Source organism: Desmodus rotundus, chromosome 11 (assembly GCF_022682495.2).
Source record: "Desmodus rotundus isolate HL8 chromosome 11, HLdesRot8A.1, whole genome shotgun sequence".
In the NCBI taxonomy this organism is placed as follows: domain Eukaryota; kingdom Metazoa; phylum Chordata; class Mammalia; order Chiroptera; family Phyllostomidae; genus Desmodus; species Desmodus rotundus.
This window is the reverse complement of record NC_071397.1, coordinates 22,132,356-22,152,053: the sequence shown is the minus strand read 5'-3', so window position 1 is coordinate 22,152,053 and position 19,698 is coordinate 22,132,356. Positions and strand designations below refer to the sequence as shown.

The following is a 19,698-nucleotide window of genomic DNA, read 5'->3' as shown; positions in this document are numbered from 1 at the left end:
GTAACATGCAACAGGTAAAACCAGAAGGAGGGAGGAAGAGCAGCAGTAATAACAGAGAATTTCCCTCGAATTAATGTCAGACAGCAAACCAAGGATCAAGGACTCTCAGAAAACACCAAGAACAATACATGCCAAAAAATACATCTAGGTGTAATGATATTCATACTTTAGAAAATCAAAAATGAAGAAAAGAGTCTTGAAAGGAGCCAGGGAAAATAAACAGCTTAGCTATAGAGGAGCAGAGAGAACACCTAACGTTATCGGAAGGCATGCAGACAGGAAGAGAGTGGAGTGAAATGTTTAAAGTGTTGAGAGTAAACCTAGACTTCTGTACCCTGTACCCACAAACCTAGATTTCTGTACCCTGCTATCTTATCAGTCAAAAGAGAAGTGAACTTTCTCAGAGAAACAAAAATTGAGGCAATCTGTTGCCAGACCTGCACTGCAAGAAATGGTAAAGGAAGTTCTTCAAAAAGAAAGAAAACGGAATAGGCCCAAAACTATGTAAAGAAAAAACTATATGAAGAAAAGAACAGCAAAGAATGATAGGGAAAATAAACTAAACGTTTTTATTTTTCTTATTCTTAATTGACCTAACAGGTAAGTTTGTTTGAAATAATAGGAACAATGTATTCGATTACATTACTTACATTCCTGTGTGTGTGTGTTTATGTATAAATGAAATGAATGACAGAATGATACAAGGGAATTAGAAATGTTTCAGTATTAAAACGTACCTGCACTACCCATGATATGGTATAGTGTGATTTGCAAGGAGACTTGGTTTAATATAAATGTATAATGAAAACTCTTAGAAAAGTAAAGCCATTAAAAAAATGTAACATAAAGAAAGTGTAACAGATATGGTAAGAAAGGAGAAAAGAGGTAATAATATAAAATGCTCAATAAAAGCCACAAAGGGCAGAAAAGTATGGAGGATGAAAACAGAAACAAAGAATAAGGGCAACAAATAGAAAACAATAACAAATACTAGAGATGTTAATCAAATTATATCAATAATTACTTTAAACGTCAGTGGGCTACAATCCACTGGATATATAACTGATATCTACAAAACAGCCACATCTAACAGCCGATGACACATTCCTCTCCGCTCACGGGTAACTAAGCACTCTGATGGGCGGAGGCTGTTCAGTAGGAGGGAGGGGACAGCTGGGAACTCTACATTCTGCTGCTCAGTTTTGCTACGAACCTAAAACTGCTCTAAAAAAATGAAGTTTTAATTTTAACAGAAAGATAGATAAATGTGTCTATAAATAATATGAAATCACTGAGTGTTTGCTAAGTGTAATATTTTTTTAACTGATGGTTCAAATTAAAAACAAAGTAAAACAAATAGCATAGACTAGAATATGATACAACTTTTCGGGAATAATAATTATAAAATCCTGCATGTAAAGTAATAAGAGTCAGCAAAGTAAGGGACACATGCTAGGACCTAGAAACTGACAGGAGAATCCCTGGCAGGAGTTTCACTTGGCCAGACTGAATCTAAGTTACTTGCCTATTGGGGCTGCTAAGAAAGGCTAGAGGCTTTCTCAACTAGAATGGTCTGGCCAGTAGTTTCCAAAGTTCAGAAAACATAAAGATCATCCAGGGAACTCGTAAATACATCTGAGTTTGTATGTCTGGGGGTGGGGCCTGAGAATATGCATTTCTAAAAGGTACGTTAAGTGACTGACAAGTGATAAGAATCACTCACTGTTATTACCACCAACATGGGCTACCTTTTCATCTATCAAATATGAATGTGCAAGCATTTTTTAAATGCTCTATACAAATGTGGCATCTTTCTTAAAATTCTGTTTGTGATTATATGATCTTTAATAATCTAAATGTGTGTGATCTTTTTAAAAAGTCTCATTTAAGATGCTAAAACAAAAAAACTTTGACACACACTGCAGCAAGCTTTGGCGGTCCAGAAAATGTATTAATGTGGATAATTAAACCGTTTTCTGACGTGCCAGACACATGAAGAGATTTGCAAGGTAAGCCCAGGGAACTATTCTAGAGAAAAAGTTATTGAACTCAGAAATCTATAGAAAATAGTTTACATGGATATATATTTATTTATTTATTTATTATTTATTTTTTATTTTTTTACCTACAACTCAGGCAAATTGATAGATGTTTGATACCATCACTTGTGGAATTCCTGACTTAATCTGTGTTTGTTAATCAGATGACAGTAATGAGAATGAAACACACTTCCTCTCAGTCTTCAGAAAATTAATCAATCTACTACTATTCTAACATTTGAGGTATTCAGTTTTAAAAAGCTTTGACGAACTCGCATTAGTCTCCTAAGACACTCGCAGACCAGAAGAAAGACAGTGAACAGCCAGCTACGGGGGTGGGGTGGAGGGTGGGGGCCGGGGAGACTGAGAACTAAGTGCCTGGTCCCACACAGACCGCGGCAGGCTGAATGCCTTTCTCTTGCCTGACCTAGTTCAGCAATGAGACAAATTGGCAGAAGAGTAATGGGGCTCTGGCTTGACACTGATAACTGACCTAATCTGGAAGCTAGTTCCTGCCAGCAATGCGAAGCCCATTACCCTGTTTCAGTGTTTCCTGCAGAGCTCGTGGGGTTCTGTACTTCACAGACACATCAAGTGGAAGCACTTACCATGATAATCCCCTTGGCCTGGCGGGTTGTTTAGAATAATCTTCATGCAACTGAAAGGTGTATAGTCTGTCCTCTTGCCTTCCTTTCCGAAGCTGTGACGGATATTGTAAGCGTAGCCTTTGTCAAACTGATTGGAGGAAAAAGAAAGAAGACGAAGTAAGCCAATATTGTACCGGTGGTGTCAGCCACGCCAGCTAGGATCAAAGAGGACAGTGATGTTTTCTAAAAAAAAAAATCAGCATTCACGGGCAGACGTATTGTACATTCAGATCTTAGATATCATTTGGGTCTTTTATGATACAAATAGTTTTTTAAGGTGCAAAACTTATACAAAACAAATTTCTTAAGTAGGAACAGCTAGTTTATGTTTATATTTGTAAAGATGAAGCTAATCCCTTCCTAAGAAAAATAATCAATGTGCCCATTTCTTGGTTCGATTCCAAATATTATACTAGAAATAAATCAGTTGAGCCTTTTCTCCACTGACCTTATCTGAATTCTCCTGGAATTCCCACCCATTCTACTTCTGAAATGCCTGATAACATCATTAACCCCTTCCTCTGTATTTTCACTATACAAAGCAAGTAGTCAGCAAATGCACGATGAATGAATGAACTACTGCTACTACCTACCACCTGGAATGCCTGACTCCACAGTTATATCAAGCTAATGGGATGGAAAGAACTTTGAGATGGGTGGGATAGGAAGAAAAAAAAGGCACTAACATTTATTGTAGTGGGACGAAGCTGTCCAACACTTAAAGTAGGAAAGATAATCAGAGTAAGAGATGGGAAGATACTGTGTGGTTTTTTGGGTGAAATGTTTAAATTTAATATTATAATTTATATAGAGTGAAAGGCATAGATGGCAAGTCTATTATATGACAGGTTTTGACAATCACTGTACCTACCTAACCTGTAACCCATACCCCTACTGAGAGAGAGAACATTTCCGACAATGCAGAGTTCCCTGGTCCCGCGTCTCAGTCAGTGGTCTTCCCCTCTCTCCATGCCCAGAGCTACTCCTGCGCTGACTTTTGTCACTGGAGGATGTTATTCTACAACTTTATGTAAACGGAATCACCTAGCACACAGTGTCTCATGTCTGAGTTCTTTCATGTCTTATGTTTTTGAGATTCATCACATGCACTTACATGCACTTGTTTGTTCGTTCATCGCTGAGCAGTATTCCAGCGTGTGAATGTATCAGACAGTCTCCCTAGTCTCCTACGGAAGGACACCTGGGCTTTTCCAGCTTGGGGCTATTATCAATAAAGCTGCCATGAACATTGTTTTATTTAAACTTATTGGGGGTGACAATGGTTAATGAAATTACATAGGCTTCGGGGGGTATGATTCTATAACATCATCTGTAATTGTACTATGTGTTCACCGCCCCCAAGTCAAGTCTCCTTCCATCACCACTTTTCCCCCGTCCCCTTTCCTACCTATCCTCATCCCTCTTTCCCTCTGGTAATCACCTTACCGTTGTTCGTCTGTGAGGTTTCTTTTCTTTTCTTTTTTGCCATGAACCTTGAATAGATGACTTTTGTGGATATATATTTCCATTTCTCTTAAATAAATACCTAGGGGTGGAATTGCTGCCAACTGTTTGTCCAGAGGGCTGTGCACCCCACCAGCAATGCATGAGAGCTCCACGTGCCCCCCCTTGACTAATACTGTTGAGCGCTCTGTCGTACTGCTTTCTTGACTAGTGATATGACTAATTTGTAAACTGTCTACTCAAATCTTTTGCCCATTTAAAGAAATGAATTGTCTTAATCATTCCATTGTAAGAATTCTTCGTATTTTCTGGATACAAGCCCTCTGTCAGACACAGACATACCCTGAATAATGCTGGTCGGGTTCCAGTCCACTGCAATAGTGATTGGTAATCTTTGTGCTGGCTGAGGGTCTCACCTTCAGCTTGTAATAAGCACGACACCTGTGAGGCGCAATGAAGTGAGGTATGTCTGCTCAGATGTTACATATTTTCAGTTCGTGGCCTATTTATCTCCTTGATACTATCTTCTGATAAGATGAGCAGATGTTTTTAGTTCTGATGACTCCCAATTTATCAACTCTTTTATGCTACTGCTCTTTGTATCCTCCCTAAGACAGGTTTCACAGATACTCTCCCGTGTTGTCCTCTGGAAGCTGTAATGTTTTAGCTTCTAAGTCTAGGTCCAGTTGCATCTCCAGCTAATTTGTGTGTGGTATGAGTCGGAGTTCAGGTTCTTTTTTATTTCCTGTAGGGGAAGCAAGATCTTTTCCCCTCTACCTTCCTAGGTTCACTTGCTGGGGCCCATGAACCAAACTGCTAAAAGACAGACTAACAAAAACCCCCCACAATTTATGTATGCATGGGGAAGCACACACAGACATCTTACGAAGAAGACTCAAAGAGGCAGCCAGATAAATGAGGATACAAACACATCTTTATAAAGGTGTATTTCCTTTATTTAAAGGGGAAATTTATACTTGTGCCTTTAGCTCAAAATAATCCCTATGCCAAAGTGGCATATTTTGGGATGGCTTATTCTGGTTCCCTTCATCCTCATGTGAACAAACACTTTTTCCAACACCATTTGTTGAAGACATTTTCCCGTCCTTACTAAATCACTTTGGAATCCTTGTCAACTCTGACGGAAAACGTGTGGGTCTATTTTGGACACTGTATTAGACCACCAATCTACATATCTTTCTTTTTGCCAGTGCCACACTGTCTTCTTTACAAAGTCTTTAGAGTTAAGTCTCAAATTCCAATAATGTAAGTCCTCCTGATTTGTTCTTTTTCAATACTGTTTTGGCTATTCTATGTCCTTGCATTTCCACATAAATCTATTTAAAAAAAAAAAGACTGCTCGAATTTTCAATAATCAGTAGCTTATGTCTTCACAACTACCTATCTGTCCAAAGAAATCTACAACCAGGAGAACAAAAGGAATTTCAACTAAAAGAAAACTTTCAAAAAAAGAAGACAAACTTTCAAACCAACATTAAATTTCACCAGTGAAAACAAGACCATTCAGAAGTTCCAGCAAACATCGTTTACAAACAACTTGTTTGTTTTGTAAGTTATAGACATTAACTATAATCAATCATTTTGTGTAGACTTGTAGGTATGAGCTGAATTTAAATAGATACAAGATTAGTATGTTCATCAGCAAACACCGAAAGGACTTTTTGTTCAGCTATCCTATTAAAGCAATGAAAGCTACTCTCTCAATAGGATGGAGAGCTAAATTGGTATTTTTTGCTGCTCATATGTGTGCGCCTGCCTAAAATTTGGACCTCACTGTGCTTTCAGGCTATCTGCACATTCATCACACAAACGGTCCCCTCTAGTTTGCCTCTCTAACTTGGCAAACTCTTGCAATATTGTAGAGAAGGTATATTTACTGGAAGAAAGGCTTTAGAAAACACTGTCTATGTGTCCATATCCACAACTCGAAGGAATATCTTTAAGTATTTACAGGGGAACTAAGTGAAGAATGCACTTTCCCCTCTTGGCTCCTCCATCCCACTCCTTCCAGTGACAGGAGATGCCAGGAAATCAACACTGGTCAAAAGGTGGGTGAGTGGCAGTCCGTGGCCTCCCAAATTAGTCCTGACATCCCAGCTGTGGCCCTGGCAACAAGTCAACCTGTATTTCTGCCAAAGTCAGCAGTCCGTTATTTTCAGGGGCACTGTGTTACCAATGGAACTCCAGGAAAGTGATAGAGCAGGCACATCTGTTTGTTTTTCTCTTGTAAATCTGTCTTTTGTCAGTCTAATTTACAGGGCCCCAGCAGAAGAACTTGAGAAAAAAGGGTATTTTCCTCCCCTACAGTTTCGTCCAAAAAAAGTAGCACATATGTTCTCCATCTTCGCATCCTAACCCCTTCCCTTGTAGTCATGGAGAGCGTTTTCCGTTCTAGAGTGAGAGGACATTCTTTCCTTCAAATTCCCCCCGAGGCAGGGTGAAGCTAAAATTTTTAAATTTTTTAAAAGATTTTACTTATTTATTTTTAGAGAGGAAAAGAGAGGGAGAAAAAGAGAAAAACTGTGTGGCTGCCTCTTGCGCGCCCTCTGCTGGGAACCTGCCTGAAACCCAGGCATGTGACCTGACTGGAAATTTTATCAGGGACCCTTTGGGTCACAGGCCCGCACTCAATCCACTTAGCTACACTAGCCAGGGCAAAATTTTTAAATTTTGATTGACCACTTTGTTAGAAAATGAAAAGGAAATAGCAAAATGCCGAACCCACAGGAAAAGTATTAAATAAAATGATCATATGTGATTTGATAAGGTAATTGATTAAGCAGACCACTTTCAGTAAAGCCAACAGATCAAAAGAAACAACACCTATGTATCAAAAAAACCCTGTCCTAATCACTGGAGTTAAGCAGGAGCTATCTGTTCAGGAATGCAGGTGGCGTGTGGGCTAGCAGGTGGTGTTTCTCTTTTTCGTGTTCTGCTACACAAGACTCTACCCAAACAGTCTCAGAAAACCAGATCTGAGGGTCATCTGTGACTGGGGCCTGTGTGAGCTACGTCATTCTAACTGTACCTATTAGGTCAGATATTACATAAAGAACATCATTTATAAATTCTTAATGGAGAATTTAGTACAAATGCAATACTGTTATTACTAATACAAATAAAGTAATACTTAGGGATGTTTCAATACTAATAGCTTACATTTCTACAGATCTTTGGCGGTGACAAAGTGATGATTCTTAGACCCTTTACTATTTGTAAGGTGTACAAGTTAGATATCCTTATTTAATAAAAGGAAATTAAGGTTTCAAGAAATCAAGTGAATAGTTATTTCAAGTACTTAGGAATGAGTAATTCTAGGGGGAAGCTGGAATTAAAATCCTAGTCATCTACTTTCTAGAAAATGTTTCAATATTATCGATGGAAAAATAAGTAAACAAATACGGGCAACTGTCAGTTATCCAGGGCAAGCATTCAGCTGCAGGCTGCCCCCCTAGCTGTCAGTCGGTTTCTTCAGGGACATGTGAAAGTCAGAGTGAACCACAGCAAAACGGGATGTTTCTGATTCTAGGGAAAACCAGAGAAAATTGTCTACTCTCAAAAGAAACGCTAAGTCTAGCAAGCCACTCACATATCATTTATTTGGTTTCTAATTTACCATAATTTTAGAATCATAAAAAATGGAAAATCTGAAATCACATATTTGACATGAAAAAACACTAGCTTCTAAACAATAAGAATAAAATAAATAGTGTTTCTGCATGCTTTCAAATTACCAGGTACACTGTGTAGTCCTCCTCCTACAATATTTCACTCAGAGACACGATAAGGAACTGGAGACCAAAACCAGAGAAAATGCACTGTGAGAAACGGAGAAGAACGAACGCAGAACACACCATCACGTATTTAACTGCAACTCGATCTGCCACGTTAGCAAACTTAGCTTCCTTATCAGATTCCTAAGTTAAGAGCTGGAACAGGCTTTAGACACCATCTCGCACAGCTATTATTACACAGAATAGTTATAGAAAGCAGTAACAGAGGGTCTAACCCTAACTCGCAAGGTGAGTTGGGGAAAGAAGGCCTCTCTGTAAACCCCACCAAGCCTAGTACATTGTAGCTGCTCACTTAATGTTTACTAGGGCAAACTCCTAAGAATCTTCGTTGTACTATATGGTCATTGGCTTGTCCCTACCAGAGGACTGAAATCTAATCTTATATTTATTACTCTGTTAACTTGCACTGACAAGAGATTCAACAAATTTCTATCACTACATACTGTAACCTAACACATTGCTTAAATGGAGGCCTCAACGATTCCACCTGGAGGAAATGAGCTGGAGGAGTTGTGTAGGTGATTTTAACTGCTATCTGTTCAGCTCCTGTGCCTGATATTAAGAAAGGACATACTAACGACAACTTTCAGCATCTCACCTGGAACACCTGTTTTACAGAAGTGCACTGTAACTCACTGATAAAAACCACTGACATTGTAGTGAATGTTTATTAAGATCCTAAATATAATTTACCCAAATATGAAGACAGAAACCACAAACAACCTTTCATTCACTCAAATATATTTACTGAATCACACACTTAAAGACCAAAAGACAATTCAGTAACTCTTAAGAGGTATTCAATTTAGTCACTACCTCACTGGTAGGGTAAGAGCCAACATAAAACAAGTATCGCCAGAAAACTCACAGGGGCTGGCTGGCTGATGCAGAATGCGCTAGTCCAAGAAGAGTGGCTCAGCGTGAGTAAATTGGTCTTCTCCCTCACTGCACACAAGGGCAGCAAACCGAAAACACCACCCACGCCTGCAACCAACAACTGCACAAAGTCCACTGACGAGCAGCTCCCTCTTCACAGGCGTGAGGATTGATTTTTACAAACACTTCGAAGTAAAAATGAAATGTAAATTTATTTAACTTCTGCCAGATTAGTTTAATCCTATTTACTTATTTTCCCAGGAATTTTTGTCAATTTTTTTCACACTTTGCTTTTCTAGATTGCCTTATGTGGCAACTTTATTCTACAGTGAGTATTTTCCATCACTAAATGTCTGTATTTGATAGAATTTTAAAGATCTGGCTTGATCATACATAACAAGTCTAAGATTTAAGAGCTATCAGGATGATTATATTTACAAAAATATAATTTCCTAATCCTACAAATGTTAAGAAATACCTAAATATTTTTACTATAAACATTTAAATATTTATATATATTAATATATTTCAATAAAGGTTCAGAATTTTCCTATATTCCTGGTGAAGTATACCTTTTATAAACACATATTTGTCCTGTGTAATACTTTTCTCCTGGTACTGAATTTTATATAAAATTCAGAAACATTGTTTTCAGTCCAGTTCTTTTCTTTCAGTCCAGTTATTTGTCTTTTTTTATTCCACTTGCTGGTATTCCTCTCCCCACCCTTACTGCTGATCTTCCAGCATCAGAATATCCTGAACAAATTGCAAATGGGTAGTTGGTTACCCGTGACCACCGTCTCCAGTGGTTACTCACATCATATTAAAACACATTTTTCTATGAATGCCAAAAATGAATCAAGACTCTCTATACACAGACACACAAAAGATCTTTAGCACACTTTTACTTCCATCATAATTATTAAATTAGAACTGCTAGAAGAATTAAACGATTTCCCCAGTCACCTCAATATAGGGAGATATTTCTCGTATTAGATTACATGTCATCTTCTAGAGTGATGACCAAAAGAAAGAAAATTACATTAGATTTTAAAAGCTAGCAAAAAATGGTAGATGAAGGTATCATGCCTGGAAATAGCAAATGGCCTGAGATGAACTTTTAATTTACAGCAACAAGCCAAACTGTTCCTCTACAGCACAGCGGGCAAACAAAAGGCCTGCGGAATCCGGCCCTCCGCCTTGTTTTATCTTGCCCGGCACCTTGTTTCTACCCTGCGGCAACAACGAGCTCTCGCTTAATAGTTAAGGGGTAGTTACATTTATACAGTCCTAAAGTTACGTTCGGCCCTCTGAAGGCAACCGCAAGGCGTCGCCCCCAGTGAAAATGAGTTTGACACCCCTGCTCTAGTGTTTCAGAAACAAACTGAACATGTGTTGCCTTCTGTTTCAAAAAATAGCTTCTGCTATTAGAACTTAGTGATAAATTTTCAACTTGCTTAAAATATGTGGTATAAGGGAGGGAAACAAAAAGGTTTTCTGGCATAATAATAAAGGGTGACTTACTATATATGTAAATAAAGGCATTTTAATTTACTGTACCATCTACCAAGTCTTGCAGAACTCTACAAATCACAACACACTGCTATGCCTCCCAATATAAAGTATAAGAAAGGTTGATTTGTTATAGAGGTTGTTCAACGTCAACAGGTATAGGTATTTTCTTACGTAGTTCAAAGATACCTAGCACAGAAGACTTAGTGAATTTTCAGATTTATTTTAGTGGGTTTTTTCTTGCAACATTATACCACTTACCTACATAACAACATATAAATGTTATTTAATACAAAGAAAAAGCATACCAAACTCCAGGGAAATATCTGAGAAATAATAAAATATTCATGACAGAAGAGAAATACTTCCCCCTCTCCCCTTTTATTGACACATTACTCACAGGCATCAGAATTAAAGTCTCAAAGTGGCTGCTTTCTTGTAACCTAATGTAACTAAATGGAATGCTGTGTTCTCAGCAATGCAAGAAGGCGGCTATGTAAACTTATTGTATAGCTTCGGGGCACGTTTGCTTCCAACTTTGTGCCATCTCATTAAGAAACTTAATTCATTTTGCCATTCTGTTCTTTCAAATTAACTACATAGAGGGGACATGCTAAAAGAAAAGAATGACAAGATAAACCAGAGAAATACTTTTTTGTTCAATTCCATCCACTGGGTGGATATTTTTAAATCACATATTTTTAAATGTTAGAAGATACTTGAACAAATCTTTTATATATTCATTTATAGTAATTTAAGCTTAAAATTAATATATCAATGATGTATTATAGTGAACACGATCTGAAAGAACAACGGTGGAGAATAATGTGCTCACTGAGCAAAGATAATTCAGATACGGTTTGAGACATTTGAAAACGAAGAGTTTTGGTTTTGTTCAAAACAAAATGTTGAAGTCTGTAGTACCTTAGTTAAGAAAAACAAAAACAAAACCAAATAAAAAACACACATAGTTTACATTAAATTATGAATATGAACATTGTTATTCCCTATATCTGATACACAACTCTTAACCCTTCTAACGAGTGAGTTTTTAAACCACTTGGTAATTATCTCATTTACTTTCAACACACCAGTTAACTTATTATATTTCCTGATAGACACCTGAGTGCCAGAGTTCAACAGCAAATCTGAAACTGCAGTCTAGCTCTGTCCATTCCCGATCCAGAGCTCATTCACCGAGTCATAACACGTCTCAGCTATTTACCATGTGTAGTGAAGGATACAGAATAGCTTGTCGCAATGTGTTAGAAAGAGCAAATACATTATAGTTGTGTTTAGCAGTCTACCAGGCTCCATTTTTCTGTCTGGGTACATTTTAAAATTCAATAGATGAAAATCACCATTTGGTGCTATAGAAATACTGCCTTGTTTATTAGCTCTATTACCTTGACACGGAGAGAAACAGAAGGAGATGTTGGGCTGGGTCATACATTCAAGATCCTTCTACCTGTGATATCTATCTACAAGGTGGATAAAGTCTAAGTGTATTGTTTATTCATCAGGAACTTGGTTTAAACATGTTTGGATACCTATTTGGCACCCAAGGGGACGAGCAGAGACGGCAGTTGGACAGATGTGAGTCCGGAGTAAGAGAGCTCTGTCTGCACCACCGATGAGAATACAATATCCAGGAAGACAGGTGTTGTCTCTTTTGTTGACTACTGTGCCTTTAGCTCCTATGACGATGCCTAGCACATACCAGTGGCTCTGTAATTAAATGGGACCAAAGGCAACTGCCGTGACATTACTCATTTTGATCTACATAAATGGCAATTTCTTATGGTTTCACTTAATACTTACCAAATGAATAATAAACTATAATTGCTCATTTCACAGTCTGTCCTCTGGGCCTGAGCTTAAAAAAAAAAAAAAAAAAGGGTGTCTTTCTAGAAAAAGAGTAGAGCAGAGTGAGTGGAGGAGCCGGAGGTTGGTCCTACTCCTCATCAGAGCTAGGAGCTGGAGTCTCGTGCTCCTGTTCTTGCCCAGTGCACCGTAGGCACTGAATAAACATTTACTGTTGGGGGGATGATGACTATGATTACCTGATCCTGACACTTCCTACAAGTAATTATTAGAATCTTAAGAATAGCCTCCTGTAAATTATATAAGCAACTGACTTTGAATGCATTTGCAATACTTCAATATACAATCACCGCTTTATAGCTAGAAGAACTGAGTAACTGATTATTTCTCCAAAGCCACAGCAGATGTGTAGAGGAAAAAAAGAAAACCCAAAGTCTCTAAGTTCACTTTTATGCTCAATTCATCACAACATGTCTTTATCACCAACTATACAGAAATACTATATATGTGTATTTATAAGGATGTTCTTATGATATTTAATTATATTAAGGATTCCCCCCCCCCTTAACTTTTCTTCTACACTGTCACATTTAGAAACTTTTACAGAAAAATCCAATTCCTTAAAATTTTACCAAGATAGTTACCTAGATAGCCGTGTGCAGCACCTCTCCTCCTAAAACACACACGCACCCCATATATATTTCATATGTATGAAAAACGTTTCGGACTACCACGGTGCTACAAAAAATTTCTTGAGCAGCTATCTTTTCCAGTTTGTCATGCCATACATTAACCATTCACCATAAGTTATCACTTGCTGTTCTGCTTTACAGAGAAAAGCTGTTCCTGAAATAAGAACTCTTAGTATACATTAATTTGAATGTAATGATTTCAATGACAAGGTCATAATGAATACAAAAGCCAGAGATAGCTGTAAAAATCTAAAAATGGTGCTCTGATATGACAATTGCCAGAATCACAAGTCTACTAGCCACTTCACACACAGATTAATTTTCTTTAAAACTGGAAAGCCACCTCTGGTGCCCCACACAGCACGCGAGTGAGCAGAACAGGGATGAGAAGAATAACATGCATAAAATTACAGAAGTAATATTTTGACATGCAACTTTCAAGAGCAATTTGTTGAATACTAATAATTCTCAAATCATGTTGATATATTTAATTTGTTTTTAAAGAAATAAAAGCACATTATCATTTCGGAAACTTCAATAGGAGATAATGAGAACCTCTTCATCAAGTAGCTACTAATACATTATATATATATGTATTATGTTATATTATATATTATATATAGCATATATATGCATATGTCATATATATTACAACATATATTACATATAATATATATATGCATGCTGAAGAATGTGTTTTGTCCTGTAACGCTAGACAACTCACATTTCACTAATCTCGCTGGTCTGACTGGTGTGAAGCAATGAGTGTGCCCCATCATGTGATTTAGGTTTCTCTCCCTTAACTGTATTAAATCCAATTGGACAGTGAGCTACGGTAGCAGGGACTTCTCTCCATTTCCTTAAACCTCTCTGCCCACAATTCCTGACAGTGAGGATCTTCAAAAATTATACATTAAATTCCATAGGTATACACATAAAATTGCATATAAACGTATAATGAGCATTTTAATGATGTTGATTCTTCCAATCTATGAACACAGTACAAGCTTCCATTTGTTTGTGTCTTCCTAAATTTCTTTCTTCAGGGTTCTGTCGTTTTCCGAGTACAGGTCTTCTACCTCCTTGGTTAAATTTATTTCTAGGTACTTTATTTTCCTTATTGCTACAGTAAATGGGATTTTTCTCCTAGTTTCTGTTTCTGATATTTCATTGTTGGTGTACAAAAACGCCTTCGATTTCTGACTACTGACTTTGTATCCCACTCTTTTGCCAAAATCACTTATTAGGTCAAGTAGTTTTTTGGTAGAACCTATAGGGTTTTCTATGTACACTATTATGTTGTCTGCAAATAGAGACAGACTACTGCAGCCACTGTGGAAAATAGTATGGAACCTCCTCAAAACACTAAAGATGGAACTGCCTTTTGACCCAGCGATTCCACTGCTGGGATTATACCCTAAGAATCCTGAAACACAGTTCAAAAGAACCTATGCACCCCAATGTTCATAGCAGTGTTATTTATAACAGCCAAGTGCTGGAAACAGCCTAAGGGCCCATCAGTAGATGAATGGATCAAAAAGCTGTGGAATACTACGCACCAGAACGAAAGAAGGAGCTCCTACCTTTCAAAGTAGCATGGATGGAATGGAGAGCATTATGCTAAGTGAAATAAGCCAGATGGTAAAAGACAAACACCGTATGATGTCACTTATAACAGAACTGAATGAACAAAACAAACAAACAAGGAAAATAGATCCAGAGGCATGGAAGCAAGGAACAAATGGACAGGGACCAGAGGGGAGGGGGGAGGTAAGAAGGGGAAGGGTCTACCAGGGGCGTCCAACCTGCAGCCCGCATGCTACATGCAGCCCAGGATGGCTGTGAATGCGACCCAACACAAAATCGTAAATTTACTTAAAACATTATGAGATTATTTTGTGATTACGTGTTGCAATGTATTTAATGGGTATCCCAAGACAACTCTTCTTCTTCCAGTGTGGCACAGAGATGCCAAAAGGTTGAACACCACTAGCGTTAAAGAACAAGTACAGAGGACCCAAGGACATGGACAACACAGTGGGGACTGACTGTGGGAATGGGGGATGGGCGGGGTAGGAGAAAGCAATGGGGGAAAATTAGGACAGCTATAATAAAACAAGAATAAAAAAATGTATAATGGACTGTTAAAATTCAGTTTCTTACAGGTTCAGAGGCTTATTATCTACTCTTCTCTTCTGCTGTGAACACATCATATTCTACAAAACTGTAAGATTAAGCTACCCAACCCACCCAAGCTGTTTAGCTCATAAATTGAGGTGACACAGTGTGCAAAGGAAAGTCACCTTAATTCCACTAAGGAAAAAAAAATGCACTAAAACTCATCTCTCTCCGCTGAGCCTTCATTCAATATTGAAACAAGTAATCTCAAATTCCATGGTTTTGGCTGCCACTCAACACTATTCCATTCAACTGGGGATTGAGCAAAGCCAAATGAAAAGGAGCTTTAATCTGTCTTTTCTTCTCTTTTTGCTATACTACACTGACAGCATCTTGTTCGTTAATTAAACTGTTTTTCCTTAAAGAAATTGACTGTAGAGTACCATATTGGACACTGAAGAAAGAAGGCAGAAGGTAAAAGGCATGGTTTTCAAAGATCTAGGTACTAAAAATTACAGATAAAATATGTTCATAAATGACATGACAAATATAGAGAAACATTTCAGCAGACAGTGTGATGCATACACAGAACCAGGGGTACACACAAATCGAGACCGCTCCATTCTGGTGACTCTGGTTCACGCGCATTGTCCCTGCTCGCTCATCCCCCTAAGGAGATGGGGCCATGGATTTAAATTTTTAGAAACTATGAACTCAGTTAAGAATCACTATCAATTTGCCAAATTTGCTGGAATCCCCCAAAGCAGTCTTTTCTTTGTGAGGCTGATTTTCATTTGGCTTCTTAAGGAGAGAATACACTCACTGCTATGAGCTCTAGTAACACCCAGGGTAGGAAGATCACGGGTGGGGACAACCACGATGCTTACTCATCACCTTACTGATATGCAGGAACTTTTGCTTTGATACTAATTTAAAGACGAGATGTCATTTCTAATTTTGCCATCTTAAAACACAAAATAATAATGCAGTAAAATTCTAAGTTTATGCGAAATCTTCTGACAGAAATGACAGGTGTTCTAAAGGGAAATGACAGGTAAAAAAAAATGGGAAAATGCTTTTCATGTATTTTTTATTGGGGTTTTTGATACCTTAATACATAAGAACTGGAGGAATGCTGGCTTTTGTTATTATTTTATCATTATGTAAATCAAATAGATTTTCTTTTCCAATAAAATTCTATGTGTAAATTGCGATGTAAATATCTTGGGGGAAAATTGTAGGAATGATGCCAGTTTGAAGGTAATTTCAATAAAAAAAATACTCCTCAGCTTTACAACCTAAATATTAACAAGCCTCACAGTTTCCTGGAGTCTCCACCAAAAACTGAAGGCCAGTGTGAACTAGATGGTCTTCTTCCTCAGGAAACAGTGATTTCAACAGTCGCGTTAAACAATAATCTTGAATTCACATTCCACCATCTGCGGTTCACTTTTGGCAAAGAGAAGTTGTTTCCTATCTGCAGTAATAGTTATCTCTTATTGAGTTTTATTCTGTTCTAGGTGCTGTGCTACATATTTTATTCTGTTTACTTCCTAACAGTACTACGAAAAAGACTTCACTACCATTTTATAGCCGAGGGAACTGAGTTTCAGAGAAATAAAGCACCTCGCTCAGGGAAGCAGGTGCAGCTCGTCAGTGATGGGACTGAGCTCTGGAGTCCAGCCTGAGTGACCACAGAGTGCGTTGCAAATCTGAAATATAAAATGTAACCAGCACCTAACAACATTTTCAGAGTGTGATTATTCCTATTTTCCAAGTGTGAAAAGGAGACATCACAGTCACTTATTTTTCTAGATTATACTATTCATAAATTGTATATCGCATGAATGGCTATACCAAGAGTTATCTGAGTTATAAGATTAGATCCACTTTGTGTAAGTAATAAGTTAAATCAGTTTTGCTCGTAGAAACACCCACATTTTCACAACATTTTCCAAAAATTGTCAGGACTTGGCGTTCTGAGAGCATGAGTGGCTACTGTGAATTTTAGAACCTGACATATAGTCACAGGGCCACACCTCGCCCTTCATTGTTATGTAGGGCAGTATTTTTTTCAAACAAAAATCGCAGTGCTTTCATTCCGATCATGAAATTCATCAACTATTGAAAATACGTTGAGTGACGTGGTTTATTTTCCTCCTAACGTAATTGCAGTTTTACAGGCAGAAGGCCGACAAGAATCTTTACCGATCATCTGGGACAGCCTGCAAAGCTCCTCAAAACCCTTTCGCTGGCCGCCCCAGAAAGGAAGCAGCCCTTTCAATGTTAACTGCCCAGTATTTCACCACACTTATCCTCAGAAAAATTCTCCTAATATTAGAAAAACAGTGCTGTTTACAGATACCAAGAGAAAGCCCTCAAAGTGTAAAGAACTGTGATGTTGAAGTTATTACCAAGTTCATGAATTCTAAAAGGAAATTAAAGACATTTGTTATTTGTTAATTAGGAACTGCAAAAGAAATGGTAAGAAATCATTTTCTACTCCATGATGCTGATAAGGGATCAAATCAAAAAGCTGAAACAAAGGTATTCGGCTGCTACTACAAACCTATATAAAGTAGCATATAAAAGGCTTATACACAGCTCTTTCACATCGGTTAACTTTGATTCCTAACATTCTCCCAGACAAGTGTTTCTATTACTTTACTTAAAGGTGTCAGCATGGCTCAGCAGCGGCCATAATGAGTTAATGGACTAAAAAGATGCTTTCTCATGCACGCACAATTCATCTCCACATCCACAAGAAAATAATGGGCAAGAATAACTAATAGACTCAACCAAAGCAAAGAGTGAGAATTGAAATGAAAGCTGGAGGCTTATGAATTCACCTTAGAATACATTGGCAGAATATGAACTTTGTAAGTTCTTCTCATTAAATTATACTTTTACTTCTATCACTTGGTGTCAAATCCTGTTTGTCTGGTTTTTTTTTTTTTTTTTTAGTCTAAGTAATGAATATAGTAGATGATAGCATTTAGGGAGAAAGGAAAGATCATTAGTGTAAATAAAATCTAAGCTAGAACTTCCTTACTTATTATAGTCATCAATGTTGTGGTTTTAAGAAAAATCAATATTGATTACTTAATTTCACAACACTGATTTTTAATTAATCCTATTACTTAAAAGAGAAAATGATTAGAAACCGATACTTTCCACAAATGCCACATGTTGTTAAAACTAACAACTTCCTCCTTCTACCAAAAGGGTGTAGTTAGTTTCCTTCCTATTAATATGCACAAAATGGATGTGTGTTAACTATCAATAATTTTTTAAAGCAAATGTCAGCAGCAGCTACCACACACAGACAGCATCTGCATGTGCCTGGCCTTGTGCTGGGCATTTGACATAATTGCTGCTCCTCACAAGAACCAATGTGAAATAGAAATTATTTTTTCTTACATACGGTGAGGGCACAAGGCAGGCCTGGGTGAGGGTGGTACCTTGACCAAGCTCCTAAAGTGAATCAGACGGTCAAAGCTTAATGGAACCAGACAATCACCACGGTGTTCCCTCATGACCAACACAGCATCTGCGGAACTTTGACGCATTAACCACCTGCACTTCAGAAAGAAGTTCACCTCATCCTCACACACAGAACAGCAGGTACTGTCTCCTCCCTTTTGCATGGGAGAAAGCAAAGGCCCAAGGACAGGAAGCAGTGTTTCGGAGCTCCCAAAGCAGATCCCAGGGCCTGGTCTGTGCTCCACCTTCAGACCCGGGGCTCTTCCAGCACTCGGGCCCTGCGAGTAGATGAAACCCTTGCATCTGTATCAAAGTACCTGGGCGGGCACCCCCCCCCCACGAAGGCTTTGACAGCTCCCCAGTCTTCACATTTAATCACATGCTCATGATTTTCATTATCCCCTTAATATCTTTGGAAGAATAGAATTTTATGTATATTTTGCTTTATTTGAAAAATAAGAATTATCTTAAAACTTTATGATTATTGTTTTTAAGAAAAAATGGCCTACCTATACAACTAGAAATTGGACTAACCATACCCATTCTGATTCGTGTGGCCAAATACAAAGCTCTTACAAACACTCAGAAAATGTTAAATGAAGTAGAGCACACATCTATGACACAACTGTCCTTCCAAACACAGCTCAAAGATAAGGGACAACACAAGAAATAATAGGGAAAAGACTTTCATCATATTGTACAACAACTCCGAGAAGAAATGGCTCTGAACCAACAGAATAGTGACAACCAGACTAAGTGCATACACATACTTTTGGCACAGTCTTAAAATGCGAACCATTAGAAAATAATGCACAACGATAAAGTTTACAACAGACTTAACAGTACGTCTTGAAAAATATAATTATGATTTCCATTGCCGTATAAGATGATGAAAAATACCGTGCTAAAGGGAACTCTTAAAACATGTCTTTAAACAGCCCACAAATACAACTAAGATGACTATAAACACAATTTAAATATAATTATACGATCTATAACTAGCAAATGGGTAATGGGAAGAAGGGTAAAGGAAAAGTGCATTTTGCTTTCCCCTCATCCTACACAATACAGTATTTTACATTCTGTTAAAAATGTGACACTACATTTGACAGCTTTTCCTCCTGTGCTCAGAGAACAGCTTTAAGACTCCAGAAAGGTGAGTGCGGTTGTGGGAAGAAAAAAAAAAGACTCCATAAAGAATTATTCTTATGTTAATAAATTCAAATAT

The 19,698-nt window shown here is 37.8% G+C and overlaps 1 protein-coding gene across 1 annotated transcript in view; it reads right to left on the bottom strand.

The window, feature by feature from the left end:
* Positions 1-19,698, bottom strand: part of PRIM2 (DNA primase subunit 2) — a 274,577-nt gene that overhangs the window by 42,493 nt on the left and 212,386 nt on the right. The window contains exon 11 of the mRNA XM_024576586.3: positions 2,648-2,774. Coding sequence (XP_024432354.2) covers positions 2,648-2,774 — 127 coding nt within the window. The remainder of the gene's footprint in view (positions 1-2,647; positions 2,775-19,698) is intronic.